The sequence below is a fragment of the Salvelinus namaycush genome, chromosome 9, assembly GCF_016432855.1.
Source record: "Salvelinus namaycush isolate Seneca chromosome 9, SaNama_1.0, whole genome shotgun sequence".
NCBI lineage: Eukaryota > Metazoa > Chordata > Actinopteri > Salmoniformes > Salmonidae > Salvelinus > Salvelinus namaycush.
In genome coordinates this window covers 2,128,138-2,147,276 of record NC_052315.1, presented here as the reverse complement: position 1 = coordinate 2,147,276, position 19,139 = coordinate 2,128,138, and the positions used below count along the sequence as shown (strand labels likewise).

Below are 19,139 nucleotides of genomic sequence, written 5' to 3'. Positions count from 1 at the left end.
AGACAGTATGTATAAATAATCTAGACCTGGAGACAGAATCTATAAATAATCTAGACCTGGAGATAGTATCTATAAATAATCTAGACCTGGAGACAGTATCTATAAATAATCTAGACCTGGAGACAGTATCTATAAATAATCTAGACCTGGAGACAGTATCGATAAATAATCTAGACCTGGAGACAGAATCTATAAATAATCTAGACCTGGAGACAGTATCTATAAATAATCTAGACCTGGAGACAGTATCTATAAATAATCTAGACCTGGAGACAGTATCTATAAATAATCTAGACCTGGAGACAGAATCTATAAATAATCTAGACCTGGAGACAGTATCTATAAATAATCTAGACCTGGAGACAGTATGTATAAATAATCTAGACCTGGAGACAGTATCTATAAATAATCTAGACCTGGAGACAGAATCTATAAATAATCTAGACCTGGAGACAGTATCTATAAATAATCTAGACCTGGAGACAGTATGTATAAATAATCTAGACCTGGAGACAGAATCTATAAATAATCTAGAACTGGAGACAGTATCTATAAATAATCTAGAACTGGAGACAGTATCTATAAATAATCTAGACCTGGAGACAGTATCTATAAATAATCTAGACCTGGAGACAGAATCTATAAATAATCTATAACTGGAGACAGTATCTATAAATAATCTAGACCTGGAGACAGTATCTATAAATAATCTAGACCTGGAGACAGTATCGATAAATAATCTAGACCTGGAGACAGAATCTATAAATAATCTAGACCTGGAGACAATATCTATAAATAATCTAGACCTGGAGACAGAATCTATAAATAATCTAGACCTGGAGACAGTATCTATAAATAATCTAGACCTGGAGACAGAATCGATAAATAATCTAGACCTGGAGACAGAATCTATAAATAATCTAGACCTGGAGACAGTATCTATAAATAATCTAGACCTGGAGACAGAATCTATAAATAATCTAGACCTGGAGACAGAATCTATAAATAATCTAGAACTGGAGACAGTATCTATAAATTATCTAGAACTGGAGACAGTATCTATAAATAATCTAGACCTGGAGACAGTATGTATAAATAATCTAGAACTGGAGACAGTATCTATAAATAATCTAGACCTGGAGACAGAATCTATAAATAATCTAGAACTGGAGACAGTATCTATAAATAATCTAGACCTGGAGACAGAGACAGTTAAACTACTCAATGGTTATATATCTGGGTAGTTAAACTACTCCGTGGTTATATATCTGAGTAGTTAAACTACTCCGTGGTTATATATCTGGGTAGTTAAACTACTCCGTGGTTATATATCTGGGTAGTTAAACTACTCCGTGGTTATATATCTGAGTAGTTAAACTACTCCGTGGTTATATATCTGAGTAGTTAAACTACTCCGTGGTTATATATCTGGGTAGTTAAACTACTCCGTGGTTATATATCTGGGTAGTTAAACTACTCCGTGGTTATATATCTGGGTAGTTAAACTACTCCGTGGTTATATATCTGAGTAGTTAAACTACTCCGTGGTTATATATCTGGGTAGTTAAACTACTCCGTGGTTATATATCTGGGTAGTTAAACTACTCCGTGGTTATATATCTGGGTAGTTAAACTACTCCGTGGTTATATATCTGGGTAGTTAAACTACTCCGTGGTTATATATCTGAGTAGTTAAACTACTCCGTGGTTATATATCTGGGTAGTTAAACTACTCCGTGGTTATATATCTGGGTAGTTAAACTACTCCGTGGTTATATATCTGGGTAGTTAAACTACTCAATGGTTATATATCTGGGTAGTTAAACTACTCCGTGGTTATATATCTGAGTAGTTAAACTACTCAATGGTTATATATCTGGGTAGTTAAACTACTCCGTGGTTATATATCTGAGTAGTTAAACTACTCAATGGTTATATATCTGGGTAGTTAAACTACTCCGTGGTTATATATCTGGGTAGTTAAACTACTCCGTGGTTATATATCTGGGTAGTTAAACTACTCCGTGGTTATATATCTGGGTAGTTAAACTACTCCACTACATGCAATACCCCATAATGACAAAGCAACAAATGTTTTTCGAAATTTTACCTAATTTATTTTAAAAATATATACAGTATATCACAAAAGTGAGTACACCCCTCACATTTTTGTAAATATTTGAGTTTATCTTTTCATGTGACAACACTGAAGAAATGACACTTTGCTACAATGTAAGGTAGTGAGTGTACAGCTTGTATAACCGTGTAAATTTGTTATATTAAACCGACTTATATCAGTTTATATTAGTTTATTCCGATTTTCGGTATTTTCTTTGTTATGCGTTCTGGTGAGTTGGACACTTCTGTGCCGCATGGCTAGCGTTCTACAGATGAAGACGACATTCTACAACCGAACAACGATTATTCTGGACAAAGGACAACTTGTACAAGATTCTGATGGAAGCTCATCAAATAGTAGGAACCATTTATGATGTTATTTCGTATTTCTGTCAAATGTTTAGACGTATATTCCGCCCAGATTTTGGGCGCTGTCTCGCTATAACGTAAGCTGTATGTCGTACTAAAGTTATTTTTAAAAATCTAACACAGCGGTTGCATTAAGAACTAGTGTATCTTTAATTTGCTGTCCAACATGTATTTTTTAGTAAAGTTTATGATTAGTTATTTGATTAGAATAGGTGCCTCTCCAAGATTTCTCCGGACAATATTTCTGCATTTTCACTACGTATTCACATTGTTCAACCACGATTTGTGCCGTTAAATATGCACATTTTCGAACAAACCATATATGTATTGTGTAATATGATGTTATAGGACTGTCATCTGATGAAGTTTATGAAGGTTAGTGAAATAATGAATATCTTTTGCTGGTTTTGTCGCTATCGCTAGCGTTGCCTTGAATCAATGCTGTTGTGTGGTTGGATATTGTAGTAAGCTAATATAATGCTATATTGTGTTTTCGCTGTAAAACACTTAAAAAATCTGAAATATTGGCTGGATTCACAAGATGTTTGTCTTTAATTTGCTGTACACCATGTATTTTTCATAAATGTTTTATGATGAGTATTTAGGTAATTCACGTTGGTCTCTGTAGTTATTCTAGCTGCTTTGGTGAGATTTTGTGATGGTGGCTGCAATGTAAAACTATGATTTATACCTGAAATATGCACATTTTTCGAACAAAACATATGCTATACAATAAATATGTTATCAGACTGTCATCTGATGAAGTTGTTTCTTGGTTAGTGACTATTTATATCTTTATTTGGTCGAATTTGTGATAGCTACCTATGCGGTAAAAAAATGGTGAAAATATGCGGTTGAATCTTTTGCTATTGTGGTTAGCTAATAGAAATACATATTGTGTTTTCCCTGTAAAACATTTTAAAAATCGGAAATGATGGCTGGATTCACAAGATGTGTATCTTTCATCTGGTGTCTTGGACTTGTGATTTCATGATATTTAGATGCTAGTATTGGCCACCATCATTTTCCAGCACTGCCTTAATTCTACTTGGTACTCATCCCGGATCCGGGAGCACCCTCATCAGTAAAAAAGCTGACTAGCATAGCCTAGCATAGCGCCACAAGTAAATACTAGCATGATGGAGGCCACTGTGTTCTTGGGGACCTTCAATGCTGCAGACATCAAGTTATAGAAACATCTCAAGGATGATCAATGGAAACAGGATGCACCTGAGCTAAATTTTGAGTCTCATAGCAAAGGGTCTGAATACTTATGTAAATAAGGTATTTCAGTTTTTTATTTGCAAACATTTCTAAAAACCTGTTTTCGCTTTGTAATTATGGAGTATTGTGTGTAGATTGCTGAGGAAAAACATATATTTAATCCATTTTAGAATAAGGCTGTAACGTAACAAAATATGGGGAAAAGTCTAGGGGTCTGAATACTTCCCGAAGGCGCTGTATATCTGCGGCAGCTAAGACACTCCATGTGCTACTCAGAGCTGCCTTCATCTTGCAGTGTTGGAGTCTGTGGTTCATCCTGTGGTCTGACATCACAACATGGATACACTCTCCTCTCCAGTCCTCTTCCCTGGTTCACCCTGTGGTCTAACATCTCATTGTACATTTTAGTCACTTAGCAGACACTCTTATCTAGAGCGACTTACAGAAGGGAATGCATGGGGTCCCCCCATAGGAATCAAACCCACAACCCTGGTGTTGCAAATGAACTGTGATCTACCAACTGAGCCGTGCTCTACCAACTGAACCGTGCTATATGCTCTACCAACTGAACCGTGCTCTATGCTCTACCAACTGAACCATGCTCTATGCTCTACCAACTGAACCATGCTCTATGCTCTACCAACTGAACCATGCTCTATGCTCTACCAACTGAACCGTGCTATATGCTCTACCAACTGAACCATGCTCTATGCTCTACCAACTGAACCGTGCTATATGCTCTACCAACTGAACCATGCTCTATGCTCTACCAACTGAACCATGCTCTATGCTCTACCAACTGAGCCGTGCTCTACCAACTGAACCGTGCTCTATGCTCTACCAACTGAACCATGCTCTATGCTCTACCAACTGAGCCGTGCTCTACCAACTGAACCGTGCTATATGCTCTACCAACTGAACCATGCTCTATGCTCTACCAACTGAGCCGTGCTCTACCAACTGAACCGTGCTCTACCAACTGAGCCGTGCTCTACCAACTGAACCGTGCTCTACCAACTGAACCGTGCTCTACCAACTGAACCGTGCTCTACCAACTGAACCGTGCTCTACCAACTGAGCCGTGCTCTACCAACTGAACCGTGCTCTACCAACTGAACCGTGCTCTACCAACTGAACCGTGCTCTACCAACTGAGCCGTGCTCTACCAACTGAACCGTGCTCTACCAACTGAACCGTGCTCTACCAACTGAACCGTGCTCTACCAGCTGAGCCGTGCTCTACCAACTGAACCGTGCTCTACCAACTGAGCCGTGCTCTACCAACTGAACCGTGCTCTACCAACTGAGCCGTGCTCTACCAACTGAACCGTGATCTACCAACTGAGCCGTGCTCTACCAACTGAACCGTGCTATATGCTCTACCAACTGAACCATGCTCTATGCTCTACCAACTGAGCCGTGCTCTACCAACTGAACCGTGCTATATGCTCTACCAACTGAACCATGCTCTATGCTCTACCAACTGAGCCGTGCTCTACCAACTGAACCGTGCTATATGCTCTACCAACTGAACCATGCTCTATGCTCTACCAACTGAGCCGTGCTCTACCAACTGAACCGTGCTATATGCTCTACCAACTGAACCATGCTCTATGCTCTACCAACTGAGCCGTGCTCTACCAACTGAACCGTGCTCTACCAACTGAACCGTGCTCTACCAACTGAACCGTGCTCTACCAACTGAACCGTGCTCTACCAACTGAACCGTGCTCTACCAACTGAGCCGTGCTCTACCAACTGAACCGTGCTCTACCAACTGAACCGTGCTCTACCAACTGAACCGTGCTCTACCAACTGAGCCGTGCTCTACCAACTGAACCGTGCTCTACCAACTGAACCGTGCTCTACCAACTGAACCGTGCTCTACCAGCTGAGCCGTGCTCTACCAACTGAACCGTGCTCTACCAACTGAGCCGTGCTCTACCAACTGAACCGTGCTCTACCAACTGAGCCGTGCTCTACCAACTGAACCGTGATCTACCAACTGAGCCGTGCTCTACCAACTGAACCGTGCTCTACCAACTGAACCGTGCTCTATGCTCTACCAACTGAACCGTGCTCTACCAACTGAACCGTGCTCTACCAACTGAACCGTGCTCTACCAACTGAACCGTGCTCTATGCTCTACCAACTGAACCGTGCTCTACCAACTGAACCGTGCTCTACCAACTGAACCGTGCTCTACCAACTGAACACAAACTGATACACTCTGATATCGTTCAACCATTGGACTTTTATTTAGCATAACAAGTAGAGACATTACTTGATTTTTTTCATTTTGAAAAGTAGGCTAAGTGCTGTACACAGACATTTTATTTATATTGCTATGGTGCTACGATAGATATAAAGATAAGTGATTTGACATCTAAAACTTAACGTAACATTCATCCCAAAAAATAAAACAAACATGGTTATTATCAAGAATCATGAATAATGAAATATTAATAGTAAAGAGTGAGATGTCATTAACAAGGGTGAATAATGGACTTAATGATTCTGGGGATGTGAATAATGGACTTAATGATTCTGGGGATGTGAATAATGGACTTAATAATTCTGGGGATGTGAATAATGGACTTAATGATTCTGGGAGGGGATGTGAATAATGGACTTAATGACTCTGGGGATCTGTTGCTATTGTGGGTTTGTGTAGTCGTACTTTAGTGGTTGAAGTGAAAGACAAATTCATGTAGAGGGAAGCATCTGTTTGGTCGATGGTCGTAGAACAGCGGTTTGTTGCACACGGGACTCTCTTCGCCAAACAGCAGTGGCCATCTCGCCGTGTTTACCGGGTCTGAATGTACATCTATAAATTCTCAAATTCACAGTCGAAATCGGTCATTCTGCACACAATGTACTTCCACTGCCGATCTCTGCAACAAACACAAAGAGAGAAGAAGGTTATCAGACAGGCAAACAGACAGAAATACAGAAAGACAGACAGACATCGACAGACACACACACAGACAGACAGACAGACAGACAGACAGACAGACAGACAGACAGACAGACAGACAGAAGGAAAGAAAAAAAGAAAGAAAGACAGGATGAGAATGACAGGCTGTTTCCACAGTGAGTAGTTGGATGGATGTGAATGACAGGCTGTTTTCCACAGTGAGTAGTTGGATGGATGTGAATGGCAGGCTGTTTTCCACAGTGAGTAGTTGGATGGATGTGAATGACAGGCTGTTTTCACAGTGAGTAGTTGGATGGATGTGAATGACAGGTTGTTTTCAACAGTGAGTAGTTGGATGGATGTGAATGACAGGCTGTTTTTCACAGAGAGTAGTTGGATGGATGTGAATGACATGCTGTTTTTCACAGAGAGTAGTTGGATGGATGTGAATGACAGGCTGTTTTTCACAGAGAGTAGTTGGATGGATGTGAATGACAGGCTGTTTTTCACAGAGAGTAGTTGGATGGATGTGAATGACAGGCTGTTTTTCACAGAAAGTAGTTGGATGGATGTGAATGACAGGCTGTTTTCCACAGTGAGTAGTTGGATGGATGTGAATGACAGGCTGTTTTTCACAGAGAGTAGTTGGATGGATGTGAATGACAGGCTGTTTTCCACAGTGAGTAGTTGGATGGATGTGAATGACAGGCTGTTTTCCACAGTGAGTAGTTGGATGGATGTGAATGGCAGGTTGTTTTCCACAGAGAGTAGTTGGATGGATGTGAATGACAGGCTGTTTTCCACAGTGAGTAGTTGGATGGATGTGAATGACAGGCTGTTTTTCACAGAAAGTAGTTGGATGGATGTGAATGACAGGCTGTTTTCCACAGAGAGTAGTTGGATGGATGTGAACGGCAGGTTGTTTTCCACAGTGAGTAGTTGGATGGATGTGAATGACAGGCTGTTTTCCACAGAGAGTAGTTGGATGGATGTGAATGGCAGGTTGTTTTCCACAGTGAGTAGTTGGATGGATGTGAATGACAGGCTGTTTTTCACAGAAAGTAGTTGGATGGATGTGAATGACAGGCTGTTTTCCACAGTGAGTAGTTGGATGGATGTGAATGACAGGTTGTTTTCCACAGTGAGTAGTTGGATGGATGTGAATGACAGGCTGTTTTTCACAGAGAGTAGTTGGTTGGATGTGAATGACAGGCTGTTTTTCACAGTGAGTAGTTGGATGGATGTGAACGGCAGGTTGTTTTCCACAGTGAGTAGTTGGATGGATGTGAATGACAGGCTGTTTTCCACAGTGAGTAGTTGGATGGATGTGAATGGCAGGTTGTTTTCCACAGTGAGTAGTTGGATGGATGTGAATGGCAGGTTGTTTTCCACAGTGAGTAGTTGGATGGATGTGAATGACAGGCTGTTTTTCACAGAAAGTAGTTGGATGGATGTGAATGACAGGCTGTTTTCCACAGAGAGTAGTTGGATGGATGTGAACGGCAGGTTGTTTTCCACAGTGAGTAGTTGGATGGATGTGAATGACAGGCTGTTTTCCACAGAGAGTAGTTGGATGGATGTGAATGGCAGGTTGTTTTCCACAGTGAGTAGTTGGATGGATGTGAATGACAGGCTGTTTTCCACAGTGAGTAGTTGGATGGATGTGAATTGCAGGTTGTTTTCCACAGTGAGTAGTTGGATGGATGTGAATGGCAGGCTGTTTTCCACAGTGAGTAGTTGGATGGATGTGAATGGCAGGCTGTTTTCCACAGTGAGTAGTTGGATGGATGTGAATGGCAGGTTGTTTTCCACAGAGAGTAGTTGGATGGATGTGAATGGCAGGCTGTTTTCCACAGAGAGTAGTTGGATGGATGTGAATGACAGGCTGTTTTCCACAGTGAGTAGTTGGATGGATGTGAATGGCAGGTTGTTTTCCACAGTGAGTAGTTGGATGGATGTGAATGGCAGGTTGTTTTCCACAGTGAGTAGTTGGATGGATGTGAAGGACAGGCTGTTTTCACAGAGAGTAGTTGGATGGATGTGAATGACAGGCTGTTTTCCACAGTGAGTAGTTGGATGGATGTGAACGGCAGGTTGTTTTCCACAGTGAGTAGTTGGATGGATGTGAATGGCAGGTTGTTTTCCACAGAGAGTAGTTGGATGGATGTGAATGACAGGCTGTTTTCCACAGTGAGTAGTTGGATGGATGTGAATGACAGGCTGTTTTTCACAGAAAGTAGTTGGATGGATGTGAATGACAGGCTGTTTTCCACAGAGAGTAGTTGGATGGATGTGAATGGCAGGTTGTTTTCCACAGTGAGTAGTTGGATGGATGTGAATGACACGCTGTTTTCCACAGTGAGTAGTTGGATGGATGTGAATGGCAGGTTGTTTTCCACAGAGAGTAGTTGGATGGATGTGAATGACAGGCTGTTTTCCACAGTGAGTAGTTGGATGGATGTGAATGACAGGCTGTTTTCCACAGTGAGTAGTTGGATGGATGTGAATGGCAGGTTGTTTTCCACAGTGAGTAGTTGGATGGATGTGAATGGCAGGTTGTTTTCCACAGAGAGTAGTTGGATGGATGTGAATGACAGGCTGTTTTCCACAGAGAGTAGTTGGATGGATGTGAATGACAGGCTGTTTTTCACAGTGAGTAGTTGGATGAATGTGAATGGCAGGTTGTTTTCCACAGTGAGTAGTTGGATGGATGTGAACGGCAGGCTGTTTTCCACAGAGAGTAGTTGGATGGATGTGAATGACAGGCTGTTTTTCACAGAGAGTAGTTGGTTGGATGTGAACGACAGGCTGTTTTTCACAGAGAGTAGTTGGATGGATGTGAATGACAGGCTGTTTTTCACAGAGAGTAGTTGGATGGATGTGAATGACAGGCTGTTTTCCACAGTGAGTAGTTGGATGGATGTGAATGACAGGCTGTTTTCCACAGAGAGTAGTTGGATGGATGTGAATGACAGGCTGTTTTTCACAGAGAGTAGTTGGATGGATGTGAATGACAGGCTGTTTTCCACAGTGAGTAGTTGGATGGATGTGAATGACAGGCTGTTTTCCACAGTGAGTAGTTGGATGGATGTGAATGACAGGCTGTTTTCCACAGTGAGTAGTTGGATGGATGTGAATGACAGGCTGTTTTTCACAGAGAGTAGTTGGATGGATGTGAATGACAGGCTGTTTTCCACAGTGAGTAGTTGGATGGATGTGAATGACAGGCTGTTTTCCACAGTGAGTAGTTGGATGGATGTGAATGGCTGGCTGTTTTCACAGTGAGTAGTTGGATGGATGTGAATGACAGGCTGTTTTTCACAGAGAGTAGTTGGATGGATGTGAATGACAGGCTGTTTTTCACAGAGAGTAGTTGGATGGATGTGAATGACAGGCTGTTTTCCACAGTGAGTAGTTGGATGGATGTGAATGACAGGCTGTTTTCCACAGTGAGTAGTTGGATGGATGTGAATGACAGGCTGTTTTCCACAGTGAGTGGTTGGCTGGATAGATACTGCTATTAAACTTCAGGCTGAGATATGAGATGGCCTCGCCTCGTTTCAGTGTTATTAATGGACTACTATTTCAGTCTTCCCTCCTGAAGCCATGAAACGTTTTGGACTTCAACAAGTGATGGAGTAGATATACTTTAGTTTTTTAGAGTAGAGATAGAAGATTAAAAATACTACCATTCCAAGCTACTACAATGCAACAACAATGCTTCTACCATGCAATACCAGACATGAGTTGGAAGGAGCCACTCCAAATTCCAGCTACTACAGACAGTAGTCTGTACTCGGCCCCTGAACGAACTAACTAGCTAGATAACTAACTAACTAGCTAGATAACTAACTAACTAACTATATAACTAACTAACTAGCCATATAACTAACTAACTAGCTAGATAACTAACGAACTAGCTAGATAACTAACTAGCTAGATAACTAACTAACGAACTAACAAACTAACTAGCTAGATAACTAACTAACTAACTAACTGACCAATGAATGACCTGCAGCTACAGTCTACAGACCTGAGAACTCCATCGAAGGTGGTCTGAGCCCCTCTGATGAAGTAGCCATAGCCGGGGATGACAAACTCTCCCTCCTCTCTGTATTGCCCAGGCACCTCCAATGATTTCCTATGGAGAGAGAGAGAGAGAGAGATGTTTATTTATTTTCCCTTGTGTACTTGAACTATTTGCACATTGTTGCAACCCTGTATATAGACATAATATGACATTTGAAATCTCCCTCGCTCTCTCCCGGGATTTATTGCCAAAGCAAATGAGATAGATAGTAAACAAAAGTAAAATAAACAATAAAAAATGTACAGTAAACAGTACTCACAAAAGTTCCAAAATAATAAAGACGAGAGAGAGAGAGAGAGAGAGGGTAGGGTTAGGTTGGGTAAGGTTAAGGTAGGGTTAGGGTAAGGTTGGGTTGGGTTAGGGTTAGGGTTAGGTTAAGGTTGGGTAGGGTTAGGCTGGGTTAGGGTTAGGTTTAGGTTGGGTAGGGTTAGGCTGGGTTAGGGTTAGGTTTAGGTTGGGTTAAGGTTAGGTTAGGTTAAGGTTGGGTAGGATTAGATTGGGTTAGGTTTAGGTTGGGTTAAGGTTAGGTTAGATTGGGTAGGGTTAGATTGGGTAGGGTTAGATTGGGTAGGGTTAGGTTAAGGTTGGGTAGGGTAGTGTAAGGTTAGGTTTAGGTTGGGTAGGGTTAGGTTAAGGTTGGGTAGGGTAGGGTAGGGTAGTGTAAGGTTAGGTTTAGGTTGGGTAGGGTTAGGTTAAGGTTGGGTAGGGTAGTGTAAGGTTAGGTTTAGGTTGGGTAGGGTTAGGTTAAGGTTGGGTAGGGTATGGTAGTGTAAGGTTAGGTTTAGGTTGGGTAGGGTTAGGTTAAGGTTGGGTAGGGTAGTGTAAGGTTAGGTTAGGTTTAGGTTGGGTTAAGGTTATGTTAAGATTAGGTAGGGTTAGACGTAGGGGACTTACCAGCAGGAGTAGGGGCAGCGGCGGCTGTAGCGACAGCAGTAGAACGACCACTCGCGGTCCAGGACAGGCTCAAAGTACTTGCTCATCACCCCCGCCACCAGGCCATTGTTGCCGCATGTTGAAGACCTGAAATACAACTTGTAAAATAAACTTCATGAACCAAAGACCCATAATATAGTTGGCCAAGAATCTCAAAGGATTTGTCTCAGAAACCGAGGATACAGAGTTGTAATGGCTTCATTGCCACAGTTGACTACAGATCACTTCAACAAATTCAGATGAATTCATCCTTTCAATACAATTGACATCCAAGAGGTGAAAATGAGGCAGTTATCATTACATCGAGGGAAGCTTCGTTTATTAACAATCTTCTCATCTTTTCTCCTCCCCCTCCCCTCTCCTCTCCCCTTTCTTCCCCTCCCCTCTCCTCCCCTCCTCCCCTCCTCTCTCCTCCTCCTCCCCTCCCCTCTCCTCTCCCCTTTCTTGCCCTCCCCTCTCCTCCCCTCCTCCCCTCCTCTCTCCTCCTCCCCTCTCCCCTCCCCTCCTCCTCTCCCCTCTCCTCCCCTCCTCCCCTCTCCTCTTCTCTCCTCCTCTCCTCTCGTCTTCTCTCCTCCTCCCCTCTCCTCCCCTCCTCCCCTCCTCCCCTCCTCTCTCCTCCTCCCCTCTCCCCTCCCCTCCTCTCTCCTCCTCCTCCCCTCCTCCCCTCTCGTCTTCTCTCCTCCTCCCCTCCTCCCCTCCTCTCCTCCACTCTGGTGATTTGATGTAAACACTGTGTAGTGTGTTTATAGTCCATACAGCCAGTTGTCATCACAACAGTTTGACCAACATTAACCTAGAGCGCTGAGAGCACAGTGATCTGTAGCCCTTTGTCATGGCAACAGTGTCCCAGCCAGCAGCTATAGAACTAAATGGGGAGGACAGGTCCATATCGCAGAAGTTTAGCATTGAAATGTAAAAGGCAATGTTCCTGTGTTAGCATGGACTGCATTCACAGTACATTCTGCGTATGTCAGCTCAATTAGAAATTACCTTAAAATGTATATAGCGCAATCCATTCAGTATGATTTGTTACATTTCGTATGGTATGTATTAACTACAATTTGTAGGGGAAGGGTCAGCTAACATGCTAAGTAGTTGCAATGTTGCTAAAATGCTAACATTTCGGTTGCTAGACATCCGCGTTTTACAACCAACCTCCTTCCTTTTGTTTTTCGTCGTTACATCTAGTCTTTCAGGCCAGGCCGGAAATTCAGAGCTCAGAGGTATCCATGCCCAGCCCCATTACAGGAGGGTTTCACAGAGGATCAGAGATCAGATATCAGAGGTATCCATGCCCAGCCCCATTACAGGAGGATTTCACAGAGGATCAGATGTCAGAGGTATCCATGCCCAGCCCCATTACAGGAGGGTTTCACAGAGGATCAGAGATCAGATATCAGAGGTATCCATGCCCAGCCCCATTACAGGAGGATTTCACAGAGGATCAGATGTCAGAGGTATCCATGCCCAGCCCCATTACAGGAGGGTTTCACAGAGGATCAGAGATCAGATATCAGAGGTATCCATGCCCAGCCCCATTACAGGAGGATTTCACAGAGGATCAGATATCATATATCAGAGGTATCCATGCCCAGCCCCATTACAGGAGGATTTCACAGAGGATCAGAGATCAGATATCAGAGGTATCCATGCCCAGCCCCATTACAGGAGGATTTCACAGAGGATCAGATATCATATATCAGAGGTATCCATGCCCAGCCCCATTACAGGAGGGTTTCACAGAGGATCAGAGATCAGATATCAGAGGTATCCATGCCCAGCCCCATTACAGGAGGATTTCACAGAGGATCAGATATCATATATCAGAGGTATCCATGCCCAGCCCCATTACAGGAGGATTTCACAGAGGATCAGATATCATATATCAGAGGTATCCATGCCCAGCCCCATTACAGGAGGGTTTCACAGAGGATCAGAGATCAGATATCAGAGGTATCCATGCCCAGCCCCATTACAGGAGGATTTCACAGAGGATCAGATGTCAGAGGTATCCATGCCCAGCCCCATTACAGGAGGATTTCACAGAGGATCAGAGATCAGATATCAGAGGTATCCATGCCCAGCCCCATTACAGGAGGATTTCACAGAGGATCAGATATCATATATCAGAGGTATCCATGCCCAGCCCCATTACAGGAGGGTTTCACAGAGGATCAGAGATCAGATATCAGAGGTATCCATGCCCAGCCCCATTACAGGAGGATTTCACAGAGGATCAGATATCATATATCAGAGGTATCCATGCCCAGCCCCATTACAGGAGGGTTTCACAGAGGATCAGAGATCAGATATCAGAGGTATCCATGCCCAGCCCCATTACAGGAGGATTTCACAGAGGATCAGATATCATATATCAGAGGTATCCATGCCCAGCCCCATTACAGGAGGATTTCACAGAGGATCAGATATCATATATCAGAGGTATCCATGCCCAGCCCCATTACAGGAGGGTTTCACAGAGGATCAGAGATCAGATATCAGAGGTATCCATGCCCAGCCCCATTACAGGAGGATTTCACAGAGGATCAGATATCATATATCAGAGGTATCCATGCCCAGCCCCATTACAGGAGGATTTCACAGAGGATCAGATATCATATATCAGAGGTATCCATGCCCAGCCCCATTACAGGAGGATTTCACAGAGGATCAGAGATCAGATATCAGAGGTATCCATGCCCAGCCCCATTACAGGAGGATTTCACAGAGGATCAGATGTCAGAGGTATCCATGCCCAGCCCCATTACAGGAGGATTTCACAGAGGATCAGATGTCAGAGGTATCCATGCCCAGCCCCATTACAGGAGGATTTCACAGAGGATCAGAGATCAGATATCAGAGGATCAGAGATCATAGGATCATAGATGAGATATCAGAGATCAGATATCAGAGGATCAGAGATCATAGGATCATAGATGAGATATCAGAGATCAGATATCAGAGGATCAGATATCAGAGATCATAGGATCATGATGATCGAACCCCCGAGCTGACAAGGTAAAAATATGTCGCTCTGCCCCTGAACAAGGCAGTTAACCCACTGTTCCTAGGCCGTCATTGAAAATAAGAATTTGTTCTTAACAGACTTGCCTAGTTAAATAAAAAATAAATACATTACAATGTCCACAGTGTCTGCCTCAGCCCCTGGGATGATAGAGCACGTCTACCTCAGTTCCCAGAGGAAGCCTTTGTTTCCAAACCCGATAGTAACCTAACCTTACCGCAGCTGCGACACAATGGATAGGGCAGGAACACAATATAAATGAAGTGCCTTTCCCAACCACAGCGGCATGCTGATCACCACCCGACGACTAAATGCCAATTACGTCTATTGGCAATATTTCTTTTCAGTCTACACATGAATGATAGTGTTTCTTGGGGGGAAAAAGTGAATATTTTATGTCAAATAGTGACGTTGTTTCAGAGAATGACACATTTGTTGAGCTTCCTGAACAAGTGGAGTGAGCTCAGCTGGCCCTGGTGTCAGAAAGCTGTGCCAAAACATCAACACATTTCTAAAAGCACAGGAAACTGGGATCATAAAAGTAAACGAAGGAAATGTCAGAGGATGAACAAGAGACTGCTAGTTGTATAAAGACTGTTAAAAATCACCGGGAGAAGAAAAACACCCAAGACGTTGAATGAGTACACAAGCCCATTTGACGTTTTTGGAGAATAACTCCGGCCTTGATGTTATTGGAGAATAACTCCGGTGTAACGGCAGTCATCGTTCTCCTCGTCTGAGGAGTAAGAAATGTCGGACCAAGATGCAGTGTGGTGAGTATTCATATTTATTACGAATACTTTCAAGAACGAAAAAAACAATAAACTGAACAAAAATAACCGAAGACGCTACAGTCCCGAAATAGTGAACACAGACCCGAAATAGTGAACACAGAACACAGGAACACACGAACAGGAACAATCACCCACAACCCACAATACAAAACAGGCTACCTAAATATGGTTCCCAATCAGAGACAATGACTAACACCTGCCTCTGATTGAGAACCATATCAGGCCAAACGAGAAAACCAACATAGAAACACAAAACATAGATAACCCACTCAACTCACACCCTGACCATACTAAAACAAAGAAATAACACAAGAACTATGGTCAGAACGTGACATCCGGCCTTGACGTTATTGGAGAATAACTCCGGCCTTGACGTTATTGGAGAATAACTCCGGCCTCGACGTTATTGGAGAATAACTCCGGCCTCGACGTTATTGGAGAATAACTCCGGCCTCGACGTTATTGGAGAATAACTCCGGCCTCGACGTTATTGGAGAATAACTCCGGCCTCGACGTTTTTGGAGAATAACTCCGGCCTCGACGTTATTGGAGAATAACTCCGGCCTCGACGTTATTGGAGAATAACTCCGGCCTCGACGTTATTGGAGAATAACTCCGGCCTCGACGTTTTTGGAGAATAACTCCGGCCTCGACGTTATTGGAGAATAACTCCGGCCTCGACGTTATTGGAGAATAACTCCGGCCTCGACGTTTTTGGAGAATAACTCCGTCCTCGACGTTATTGGAGAATAACTCCGGCCTCGACGTTATTGGAGAATAACTCCGGCCTCGACGTTATTGGAGAATAACTCCGGCCTCGACGTTATTGGAGAATAACTCCGGCCTCGACGTTTTTGGAGAATAACTCCGGCCTCGACGTTATTGGAGAATAACTCCGGCCTCGACGTTATTGGAGAATAACTCCGGCCTCGACGTTATTGGAGAATAACTCCGGCCTCGACGTTTTTGGAGAATAACTCCGGCCTCGACGTTTTTGGAGAATAACTCCGGCCTCGACGTTATTGGAGAATAACTCCGGCCTCGACGTTATTGGAGAATAACTCCGGCCTCGACGTTATTGGAGATAACTCCGGCCTCGACGTTATTGGAGAATAACTCCGGCCTCGACGTTATTGGAGAATAACTCCGGCCTCGACGTTATTGGAGAATAACTCCGGCCTCGACGTTATTGGAGAATAACTCCGGCCTCGACGTTATTGGAGAATAACTCCGGCCTCGACGTTTTTGGAGAATAACTCCGGCCTCGACGTTTTTGGAGAATAACTCCGGCCTCGACGTTATTGGAGAATAACTCCGGCCTCGACGTTATTGGAGAATAACTCCGGCCTCGACGTTATTGGAGATAACTCCGGCCTCGACGTTATTGGAGAATAACTCCGGCCTCGACGTTATTGGAGAATAACTCCGGCCTCGACGTTTTTGGAGAATAACTCCGTCCTCGACGTTATTGGAGAATAACTCCGGCCTCGACGTTATTGGAGAATAACTCCGGCCTCGACGTTTTTGGAGAATAACTCCGGCCTTGACGTTTTTGGAGATAACTCCGGCCTTGACGTTTTTGGAGAATAACTCCGGCCTTGACGTTTTTGGAGAATAACTCCGGCCTTGACGTTTTTGGAGAATAACTCCGGCCTTGACGTTTTTGGAGATAACTCCGGCCTTGACGTTTTTGGAGATTAACTCCGGCCTCGACGTTTTTGGAGAATAACTCCGGCCTTGACGTTTTTGGAGATAACTCCGGCCTTGACGTTTTTGGAGAATAACTCCAGCCTTTTCTCATCTTGGTGGTCTAAGGCATTGCATTGCAGTGCTAGAGGCATCATTACTGACCCAGGTTCAATCCCAGGCTGTATCACAACCGGCCGTGATCGGGAGTCCCATAGGGCGGCCACAATTGGCCCAGCGTCGTCCGGATTAGGGGAGGGTTTGGCCAGGGGTGCTTTACTTGGCTCTAGCGACTCCTTGTGGCGGACCAGGCGCCTGCAGGCTGACCTCAGTCGTCAGGTGAATGGTGTTTCCTCCAACACATTGGTGAGGTTGGCTTCCGGGTTAAGCGTGTGGGTGTTAAGAAGCGCGGTTTGGCGGGTCATGTTTCGGAGGACGTAGGACTCGACCTTCGCCTCCCGAGCCAGTTGGGGAGTTGCAGCGATGAGACAGGATCGAAATTGGGGAGAAAAATATATATACAAATAAATAACAGATTGAGTCAAAGCACCGTAGATTACCATATTATTAGCATATTGTTTATGTAGAACTTCATAATTTCCCTGAAAAGACTGCATCGCAAACGGAACCCTATTCCCTATATAGTGCACTACTTTTGACCAGAGACTGTGGGCCATGGTCAAAAGTAGTACACTAACCAGGGAATAGGGCACCGTTTGGGACACACCCTTGTTTCGATCTGACACCCCATAACATTGTCTGGAAGAAGATGAGAGCAGGGAAGAATAACTCAAAGGAGATGAGAGCAGGGAAGAATAACTTAAAGGATTTATTGTGTGAAATATCAATCCAGTTTATGCTGTTCACAATGCTGTGACTACTGCTACTACTACTAGTACTGCTACTACTAATACTACTACTACTAGTACTGCTACTACTAATACTGCTGCTACTGCTACCACTACAGCTACTACTGCTAGTACTTTTACTACTAATACTACTACTACTGCTACTACTACTAGTACTGATACTACTAATACTACTACTACTAGTACTGCTACTACTAATACTGCTGCTACTGCTACCACTACAGCTACTACTGCTAGTACTTTTACTACTAATACTACTACTACTGCTACTACTGCTAGTACTGCTACTACTACTACTGCTGCTACTGCTACCACTACAGCTACTACTGCTAGTACTACTACTACTACTACTAGTACTGCTGCTACTGCTACTACTACAGCTACTACTGCTAGTACTACTACTACTAATACTACTACTACTACTACTACTGCTGCTACTGCTACAGCTACTACTGCTAGTACTGCTACTACTAATACTACTACTACTACTACAATTCCCCCCCCCCCGCTATTTTACTAGCACTACTACTACTGTGACTACTGCTACCACTACAGCTACTACTGCTAGTACTGCTACTACTAATACTACTACTACTACTACTGGTGCTACTGCTACTGCTACCACTACAGCTACTACTGCTACTACTAATACTACTAGTACTACTACTACTACTACTGCTGCTACTGCTACCACTACAGCTACTACTGCTACTACTACTACTACTACTACTACTACTACTACTACTACTGGTGCTACTGCTACTACTGCTAGTACTGCTACTACTACTAGTACTGCTACCACTACAGATACTACTGCTAGTACTACTACTAGTACTGCTACTACTACTACTACCACTACAGCTACTACTGCTACTACTACTACTACTACTACTACTGCTGCTACTAATACTACTACTACTACTGCTACTACTACTACTACTACTACTCCTACAACTACTGCACCCACTACAGCTACTACTGCTACTACTACTACTACTACTACTACTACTACTACTACTGATGCTACTGCTACCACTACTACTACTACTACTACTGCTAGTAGTGCTACTACTACTACTGCGACTACTGCTACCACTACAGCTACTACTGCTAGT

At 43.4% G+C, this 19,139-nt stretch overlaps 1 protein-coding gene across 1 annotated transcript in view; it reads right to left on the bottom strand.

Annotated features, from left to right (window-relative positions):
- Positions 1 to 5,944: 5,944 nt before the first annotated feature.
- dpt (dermatopontin) overlaps positions 5,945 to 19,139 on the bottom strand; it is a 21,790-nt gene continuing 8,595 nt past the window's right edge. Inside the window, exons 2-4 of the mRNA XM_039000458.1 lie at positions 11,612 to 11,737; positions 10,661 to 10,768; positions 5,945 to 6,604 (exon numbers count right to left, since the gene is read on the bottom strand). Coding sequence (XP_038856386.1) covers positions 6,538 to 6,604; positions 10,661 to 10,768; positions 11,612 to 11,737 — 301 coding nt within the window. The 3' untranslated portion in view covers positions 5,945 to 6,537. The remainder of the gene's footprint in view (positions 6,605 to 10,660; positions 10,769 to 11,611; positions 11,738 to 19,139) is intronic.